The 10,006-nt window shown below is 40.6% G+C and overlaps 1 protein-coding gene across 1 annotated transcript; it reads right to left on the reverse strand.

Moving 5' to 3' along the window:
• Positions 1-815: 815 nt before the first annotated feature.
• Positions 816-4,409, reverse strand: LOC149264958 (uncharacterized). Its single transcript, XM_089401316.1, has 4 exons — positions 4,068-4,409; positions 3,152-3,941; positions 2,283-2,761; positions 816-1,838 (listed from the first exon to the last, which is right to left on the reverse strand). Exons 1-4 carry the CDS (start codon positions 4,407-4,409, stop codon positions 816-818), a joined length of 2,634 nt encoding a protein of 877 aa, XP_089257442.1.
• Positions 4,410-10,006: the final 5,597 nt, after the last annotated feature.

Genomic DNA, 10,006 nt, shown 5'->3' on the forward strand with positions numbered 1-10,006 from the left:
CAGGTGCCAACTCAACCGAGGAGGAAGGAGAGATGGGGGCAGACCTCTGTGAGGTGGCGCGTCCACGGGAGCCTCCGCGTCTGCTACCCATTCTTGGATGCTCTCTCGGCATTGCAGTATGCAGTGGATTGACCAGCGCACAAATACACGGAGGGGAGCAACTGACCAGAACGTGAGCTCGTTGAATTGGAGCTAAATTCCCTTGAAACACGCTCAAGCCTGAGACGGAGACGGACTTGGGCACAGAGAGTGAATGCCCCTGAGCTGCCCACAACACCACAGAGGAGTGCGAAGTGGCAGCAGAGGGATGCGAAGAGGCCGCCGAAGAATGCCAGGAAACCACAGAGAAATGCGAGGAGGCCGCGGGAGCACGAACATTATGAAGCGCCATTGCACAATTTACCAGGAGGTAGATGGAGGAGTAAACGAACCCCATTAATAACCCTGTGTGAGACCAGCTCACTTGATCTGCACGGTTCCTCGTGGCGCGCATGGGCTGACACCTGCCCATGTGAAGCGCCACCTTCGTACCCTTACGCTGATTGAACACCCGCATTCGGGAGAGAGAGATCTTTCTGCACCAAAGAAGCGCAATCCTGTCTGAGTTGTTCATCTACTGTCATTTCAAGAGATCCAGAGAAGTAGGGAAGTTGCTGAGTGGCGCCCTAGTTGGCCAGTCTATCTGCAACTTGATTCGTTGTTCTTCTAACATGTTGAAAGGTTATGCTTTAGGGATTTCTTAGCTTTTCCTCCAGTGATTTGAATCTACTGATCAGTCTCCAACTGGATGCTATTTTGGCTGCTGTAGTACCGGTTTATATTATGTTGGCTGCGGCTATTAGGATGGATGAGTCTCCTTCAACCTCTAGAGGGAAGAAGTGCTTTTTTTCTGCAATGCAGATCCCTTTCCAAAGTCCTTCCAACTCAGCTGCATTGTTAGTGTCCTTGCCAATCGATCCATAATATATATGCAATATAGCTCCCGTATGGCTTCTAAAGATTCCTCCAAATCCCGTCGGCCCAGGATTACCTTTGGCTGCCCCATCAAAATTCAGCTTGTAAGAGTTGATTGCAGGAGGGGACCAGGATAGCGGAGAGGCTGTGCTTGTTGGAGGACGAGCTTTAACATTGGCTAGAAAGGAGAGGTCCAGATTCCAGTTCTTCAGAATGATGCATTCCTGCGGAGATTCTGGCAAATCTGTGTCATACCAGGTTCTGATAGCTAGAGTTTCTTGAAGATTTTGTTTTAGGAGGAGCCACATAGCTTCTATTGGCCGGCGTGTGTTGTTGAAAATTCTGTAGTTTCTTTCCTTCCAGAGAATCCAATAAAGAAAGCCTAGTATTAGACTCCAGAGAGAGTTAAGAAGCTGGCTTTTAAAAGGGTTCTTGGTCCATTTCCTTATGGTTTCTGTAATGTCCTCCATCCGAGCTTCCGATCTCCTGTTACATTTTTCAATTCTCTCCCAAAGTTGCGTAGCTAGCGGACATGTTTCCATTAAATGTCTAATTGTTTCAGAGTGGAGATTGCAGTTTGGGCATCTTGATGGGCCAATGAATCCCCGCTTTTGTAAATTATCCCAAGTGAGTATGCGCTTTTTACTTAAGAGCCATAAAAAAGTGGAGACTTTAGGCCAAACTCCTGGTTGCCAGACTTGTTCCCAGATTTGATCCTTGTCTGTCTGGATAGCTGAATAGCGCAATTGGTGTGCTTCTTTGGTGGTGAATGTTCCTTTGGGCGTATGGCCCCATATTAGTTTGTCCTGCTGGTTGGAGAGTCGAATTCTTCTATAGTTGAGTTCTTGATCTATGTCAGTGTGCGTTTCTCCTTGCCAGTAAATCTGTCAGAGGCGAGCAGGTTTCCAGATTTGGAAGTCATGGTGCATGGGCTGTTTCCAGAATTGATGAATAAATGTGAGGTTCACCTGCTGCATGTGGGTTTGCCATAGTGGCTTTTGGAATAAAGTTGTTAGTTTTGGGAGTTGTTGCCATGAATCTTCCCAGAACCTTGCCGTTGTGCCTGAGTGAATTTCCCAAAAAATATTCTCTTGAATGAAAGCACTATGGAGCTTTGCGGCATTCCATATTAGTGACCCTTGGGTTGTTGTGCTGATTTTGATAAGATCATTACATTGGCTGCCTGGGGCATATTTTGCTTGCCAGAGTCTTGCCCATGGTGAGTGTGGCTTGGAGATCTAGTTCCACCATATTCGAGCTCCCATTGTGTTGTTACTTTGGAGAGGATCTCTTAAGCCTAGGCCACCTTCAGATTTGATTTTGCATACTTCTTTCCAGTTGACAAGAGCCCATTTTCTGTTCAGGCCTGAGGAGCCCCATAGGAAGTTGCACTGAAGGTTGCAGATTGCTTTAAGGACCCATTTTGGTGCTGCCATGATGGAAAAAAGATACAAAGGCATTGCCTGGAGAACCGATTTGATCAAGACAAGTCTGCTGGCCATGTTTAGAGAGCGAAAAGTCCAAGACAAAAGCCTTGATTCTAATTTGTCTAGGAGAGTCCTCCAAGAAGCATGCTTGATGGCAGAATCAGGTAGAGGAGCCCCCAGATATTTAGATGGGAGCTTGGCAATGGTGAATCCCAGAATACGAGCAATATTCCCTTGAGTAGAAGGGGGAGTATTGAAAAAGAAGAGCTGAGATGTAGAAGCATTAATAGAGGTGGTAGAGGCGTCATAGAAGAGGGAGAGCAGGGATTTGAAAACAGAGGCCTCTTGAGAGGATGGATGACCAAATAACATTGTGTCGTCTACAAACTATTGATGGGAAAGAGGATTAAGTCCATGGAGGGAAATTCCTTTTAAAGCCTGAGTGGAGACAGCGGATTTGAGCAGTCTGCTGAGTCCTTCTGCCATAAGGACAAAGAGGAATGGGGAAAGAGGATCCCCCTGCCTGATACCACGGGAGGGGCGGAAGGGCGAGGAGGGGGAACCATTCAACAAGACAGAGATGCTAGGAGAGGAAATTAGATTCATAATCCATCTGGTCCATGTTGAATTGAAACCAAAAGCTAATAACATCTTGTGAATGTAATTCCAACTGAGTTTATCAAAGGCTTTAGAGAGATCCAACTTTAGAATCATACCTGGTTTTTTTTGAAGCTTTAGAGAGTGAATAACCTCATTCGATAGGATTATACCATCCATAATCTGCCGCCCTTCTACATAACCCGTCTGCTCTGGAGAGATGAGTAGAGGAAGGAGAGGTTTGAGCCTATTCGCTATAACTTTTGAAATGAGCTTATAGATGACATTGCATAGCGCTATTGGATGGTATTTATCAGGCTTATTTGGTTCTTCACCTTTAGGTACCAGTGCTAAGAAGGTTGCATTGAGGGAAGGAAGAATCCAGTGCATAATTCTTGATTCCTCTACTAGTTCCCATACCTCTGTCTTGATGAGCTCCCAAAACTCATGGAAGAAATTGGCCGTGAAACCATCAGGCCCAGGTGCCTTGCCGTCTTTAAGTTGGGCCATTGCTTCTTCAACCTCCCTGAGTGAAGTGGGCTGGAGCAGTTTGTTGTTGTGGTCCTCCGTTATGATTCTTGGAATGTGCTGCGTGATAGCCCTAATTGCCTGATCTCTGTTACCTATGGGCTCCCTGAGAATGTCCTGAAAATAATCTTTGAACTCCTTCTCCATATCTTCGTGTGCTTCTAATCTTGTTCCTTGTTGATTGTTAATAAATGCAATGTTATTATACATTCTCCTTTGGATGGCAGTTTTGTGGAAGAATTTGGTATTCTTCTCCCCCTCCTTGAGCCACCTAATTCTAGATTTTTGACGCCAGAGAATTTCCTCTTGTTGCCTGCGAGCTTCTATTTGATTCCAGAGGATCTGCTCCTGATGTGTCTGCTCCTCTGTCCTACCTTCCAGGATGAGAGTTTGTTGAAGCACGCTCATTTGCTGTTCCAATCTCTTGCGATTCTCCTGGATGTTGCCAAATTGTGTTCGATTCCAGCCTTTGAGGATTTGTTTTAAATTTTTCAATTTTTGTTGGAATTGATACATTTTGGCACCCTCTGGCGGGATGAAAGATTGCCATGCTTCGCTTACCACTGATTTGAAGTTTGGATTTATGAGCCAGAAGGATTCAAATCGGAAAGGTCTATTGCTACGAGTACCCGGTCGAGACCATTGTAACATTATAGGCCAATGATCGGATCCTCCTTGGGGTATGATAGAAGCGTGGAAGTCCCCTCCCAGATGAATTGCATTATCCGAAATGAGGAACCTATCGAGCCTAGAGTCTATATGATGTATGCCCTTGTGCTTATTGGTCCAAGTAAAGACTCCATTGGAGGTTGGAATATCCATGAGTTGATTGTTGTGAATGAATTCTCTGAGGCCATTGCTGTCACTTTCTAGCCTGATTCTGCCTCCGTTTTTCTCCTCCATTGATTTTATGATATTGAAGTCTCCGCCACCTATCCAGAGGGGGAACCACCTGTTTTCATTGAGAATAGTAAGAGTTTCCAGAAGATCTAGTTTTTGCTGAAGAGTCTGCGGAAAATACACATTTGAGAGATGCCCATGGATGTTGGTGCCAATGAGATGGAATGATGCTTGGATGAGGTGATGGGTGGCATGAAAATCATATAGAGTGAGAGTCTGCGGATTTCAAAAAATGGCTAATCCCCTTGAAGCCCCATAGGAATCGACTGAAACTGAGCAGCTACCTACACAGATTTTGTTACAAATTCTTTCTATAGCAGTGTTGTTGCTTTTTGTTTCTTGAAGAAAAACGATTGACGGTTTTTCTTGTCGAATAAGGTTTTTTATCATACGGTGTTTTGAGGGGATATTAAGTCCTCTCACGTTCCAAGAGATGAGCTTCATGGACAATGGGGTTTGGGTTTATAGAACTTTGTCAACTTAGGGAATCTCCCTGACTCCATAAGTATTTCTCCTACTATGATAGTCCTTTGTAGGTCTGTCTTGCACCCTCTTTTCTTAGTTTCTTTGAGAATTTTTTTTCCATCCCAAGGGCTTCCTGCTTGTATTCCAAGAATTTTGTTGTGCTACGCTTTGGTTAAGACTCCTTCAAGCCTGTTGATTTGCCAAGGGGGAATTGAGTTATATTCTTTATGTTTTCAAGCCGTTTCAAGTTCGAAGATATCTAGACCATCTAGGCTGACATGCTCCGGATCTTCCTCCATGATGATAGGGGAACTCTGGTCTTCCACATCTGCGACTTCCTATAAACTGAGAGCAAGAGCTGCATCTAGATCCATGGCCGAGGGCTGCTGGTTGAAATCTAGAACAGATTTCCCCTGGGTAGAGGGGAAAGGGCCGAGGTCCGAAACCATTTTATTATCCAAAAGGGGACTGGTTGAAGGGCGAGAAGTGACAGGAATGGAGGACTGCATGGGGGCAGAGGGAGAATGGGAGGAGGAGGGCAAGGAGGTGTTCTCCTGAGGTTCAGAGCTTGGTTTATCCTGAGGATCAGGAGAGGAAAGCGAGATGAATCTGTTCTGGGTTACTGTTTTGATGGAGTTGTAAGGGACAACCTGGTTTTTCTTGGCATGCCTACGGCAGTTAGGAACTTTAGTGAATCCTTCTGAGTCTTTATTGGATTCATTGGTTGAAGATTTGGACTGCAAGTTCAGAGGGAAATCTCTGAAGAGATGGCCATGTTCATGGCATTTACAACAACGAAAGGGGATATGCTCGTAATCTAAAGGCTGAGTCCATTCAAAATCATCGTGATAGAGACTTACCGAGTTGGCTAGAGCTTTGGTCAGGTGCATCTGGACACAGATCCTGGCATACGAGGTATATTTGCGGGTTTTTGTTTCCTCTGCAACTTTGATGAAGGTCCCTAGTTTGTTGCCAATATCTGCTAGCGTATCTTCTTTCCAATATTCCACCGGGAGGGAATACATGCGTATCCATACTGGAGCCCAGCTGAAATCTTCTTTGTCAGGATTGAACCTTGGCTTCCATTCCGTGAGATAAAGTCCTGAAGAGTTGAAGAAATACGGGCCACCTTCAAATATGCGCGATTTGTCTTCCACACAATGGAAAATGGTTGTGAAGAAGCCTTTCGGTCCAAGCAGCAGGGTAACCTGTCCTTTGGGCTTCCATTTTGAAGCTATCCATCCCTGCAGCGCCTTTTCAGTGGGCCAAAACCTAAGAAACTTTCCTATTAGTGCATGGTCTTGCATGTACTGGATCTCTCCGTTAATGCGATGACTTGGAAGATCAACTTTGATTCTTTCTGCAGCCTTCGGGATGCAGGTAGCCGAGGTCACCTTTGGCTGTGACGAAGAGGCTTTTAGTTGCGCATCTTGTTCTTTGTCAGCCGCATCGCTTTGTGCTGATGGGATCGCTTTGCCGTTCGTCCTTTGTTCTCACTGATCTGGTTCAGGGAACCCGCCAGGAGGGGTCAGAGGAATTGCGTGTTGTTCAGTGTCAGAGGCTGGAGTTGTATGAGGAGGGGGGGAGGATCCCAACCCTCCTGCAGGCGAAGCCATTGAAGGCTGTCAGAAGGAGCCTGGCGGCGTGAGCTCGGAGGATCAGGGGAGTGCAACAGTTAGGTTAACGGAGTTCTTGCGGGCAGGGTGTTTTTCATCCGTAAGTTCGAAAGATGCAAAACGCCCGCTTAAAAGGTAGTGGGCTTGGCCCGGTTTAGACTAACTACTCGCACAACGAGCTACGACCTTGCTAGGGATTGAACACAAGACCGGTCCATCATGACGAGGCCGACTTTACCACTACGCCGCCTCCACGACCTTAAAAGGTAGTGGGCTTGGCCCGGTTTAGACTAACTACTCGCACGATGAGCTACGACCTTGCTCGGGATTGAACACAAGACCAGTCCGTCATGACAAGGCCGACTTTACCACTACGCCGCCTCCACGACCTTCTTCAACACTTTTTTTACACATAAAATATATATTTTAGGAAATGGGCTTTTTGTTTATGTCCCTTATATCATTCATTACACTACAGATTTTAGTAGTCAAATCCTTACACGAAAGCAGTTCCCTTTTGCATTCACCAATTTGGTGTCTCACTTAGCCATGACCTTAAAAACATATTTATTTTATTATTGGCTTGACTCACAAGAAATTTGAAACTTAAATCTTATGACTTAAATATTACTTTGTAACACCATCATCACCAATTAGATTTTCAATTAAATTACCCCCATAAACCTACCTTAAAAATAATATTATTAGAAAAAAATCATTTATATTTACATATATTACTATATCTCTATGTGTAAGGTTTATTCCCAATAAACATTATACAACCTTATATTAAAAAATTACATTTATATTTACATATATTTGAATATAATCATATAGATAATAATTCAATATCAGCAATTATGTGATAGAACCACTACTGCAAGTATTTAATTTTATCTCCACTCACATTTTCAGGTAATTAAACCAAAAATTTGACAAGCTCTCGAAAGAAGCCTCGATGCTCCGAGGCAACTCTCTTTTTTTCTCTGAATTCTTCCTGGGCCCACAGAACGAGGCCATTGAATTTCACTAACTTTTAAGTTTTGTGGTCACATTTGAATTCCTAATCTTAATTGGAGGTCAAGTCTAAGTTCATTGAGATAAATAGTCGATGCGTTAAAGAATCGTGTTTTGTATTAAAAAAAAATTAGGCATAATACTTATATATTAAGCCATTCTTTCGAATGAGTACACATGTATATTGCTTATTCTTAATTTGGAACGATTCATTATAAACATATTGTTTATTTTTAATTTGGAAAGTTTTCTAAAAAAATATATTATTTATTTTTAATTTGGAAGGCTTAGTCAAATATGTGAATTTATCATATTTTTCTTTAAATGCACTTAAATCTTGTATTTAAATTTTCATAACATTTGTTTGTTAATGATACAACTTTGTAATCTTGACTGTATAGATTTATCTTTCTGATTTTGAAACATATTGTATGTTATGAACTTATTCTATTTGTGTCTTTTTTGAGAAGTGATCATTCTTTACACATTATGTTATTTCACTTCATCTATTATTGTATTTTTACTCACCTATGAAGATCATTTTTAAATAACCTTTGAGTAATATGGACAACTACTTCATTTTTTCAAGAAGAATGTAAAAATATTGTTGCTATTTCACTAGGTTCTAAGCTAGTTTCATTGTGCATTCAAAATAGAGCAAATAATTTTTTTAGGTTGTTTGTTTGGATAGTTTTGTACAAGTAGAATATGAACTTTATGATGATATCATTTGGATGAAGATCTCATTTTAAGTTTAACTTTGGCATATTTACCAATTTGTAGAAAAAAGCCATGATGTCAAATTTATGAAAGCGAACTATGAAGAAAACAAGTCTATGCTGCAGTTTGAGCATACAGGTTTTACCTTTTTTTCCAGTTCTAGAGAAGGAGGGTCATTGTAGCATTAAATACAATTGGTGGTTGGACCCATGATATTGCATTTTGTACTCATTCCTTGGGAGGCCCAAGTTATTTATAAGCCTTTTCGATACCTTCAGGTTGCTTATGATTGTGGCTTATAGCACATACACATGCACTATTGTCTTTCAACATACAATTGTACTACATCTGGTTTTGTTATCTCGACTTTGTGAAAAAAGACTACAGCTTTTAATTCCCACTGAATTAATAACAATATGTATTTCCTTGTAAGTTAAGGGTGATGGCAAAACAACCGTATAAAAGGTGATAAACTGAAGGAAAAAAGGGAGCATAAGTTGTAATGAGTCCCAGAAGTGGCTAGACACAATGGTTTGAAGTTTTTACATATAATAAGATGTAACCTTACTGGGAAATTGTTGAGCTTTTATTTTAAATATGATATAGTTGTTGCAACATTATGCATATTCATCATCATGGTTGGGATTGTTTGGACGATACTGGTTTGGAGTAAAAGAGGTGCACACATAGGAAATTTAGGAACTCTCTCAATTTGAAGAAGGTGGGGTTATTTTTTGTTTTCAATCCCATATCCACCACACCATCATGGAATTGTAAAGAATTGGAATATGTTTCCTACCATTGTAATTGAAACTTCTAATTCTCAATTGCATCTGCTTAATCTGCATTCTACATTCTTTGCTTTGTGTGAGGCTTAGCATTTTCAATCGAGTATTTAATGTGATCTTTGTTAGTGCCTTACTTTCTAGTGTATTTATCGAGAATCTTGAATTTTGAATGTAGATATGGTCTTTAATTCCCAAATCTCTCTGCTACATTTTTTGTACATATACCCAATCCTTTGGCAAACTTGTTTTTGCTTATAACCAATCCTTTGGCAAACTTAGAATGGGGTTTCTCCCAAATCAATGAGGAGCATCCACCCTCAAGTCTACCCATCTTTCTCTTTATCTGGCAATTTTGTAAAACCACTGGGAAAATTAAGACAAATAAAGGCATCTTAAATGGTGGGTGTTGATCTAATCTTGTACTGAAATTTATTTAGGTTATAATTGTTAAATATATTAAATTGTTAACCATTTGAACAATAGTAAAAAACATTAAATACAATTTCATAAAAAATAAAATATTATGAAACTTGTTTTATTAAATTCTTATCAAAATATGATAAAATAGCAATTTTTAGTAATCTCTACCATTTTGTTTGGAATCAATGTATTCAAGTTCAAATATGAGGCTATATTTCATAAGAATTCATATGAATGCATGCTTATGCAATCTAGCTATCATGACATCAAAACAAAATTGCAATGGTATATATAATTTGGTTAGGGAGATGCATGTAGTCACAATTCACATCCATAATCTTTTAATATTGTATGCATATTGAAATTTAAACTTTTATAAATAAATTTATATACTGAAATTTTAGATTTTATAAATAAATTTATTTCCAGTATTTAATGATCAAAGTTTGTAATTTCATGAAATTTAAAAAAATGGTATAATAATAAAATATTTGATATAATTTATGGGACAAAAAATCTATGTTACTTATAGGGGAAATTTTAAGGATGAAAATTTATCGTGAAGTTTATAAAC

Source organism: Pinus tabuliformis, chromosome 6 (genome assembly GCF_031772625.1).
Source record: "Pinus tabuliformis cultivar Carrire ecotype Pingquan chromosome 6, CPIR1, whole genome shotgun sequence".
Taxonomy (NCBI): Eukaryota; Viridiplantae; Streptophyta; class Pinopsida; order Pinales; family Pinaceae; genus Pinus; species Pinus tabuliformis.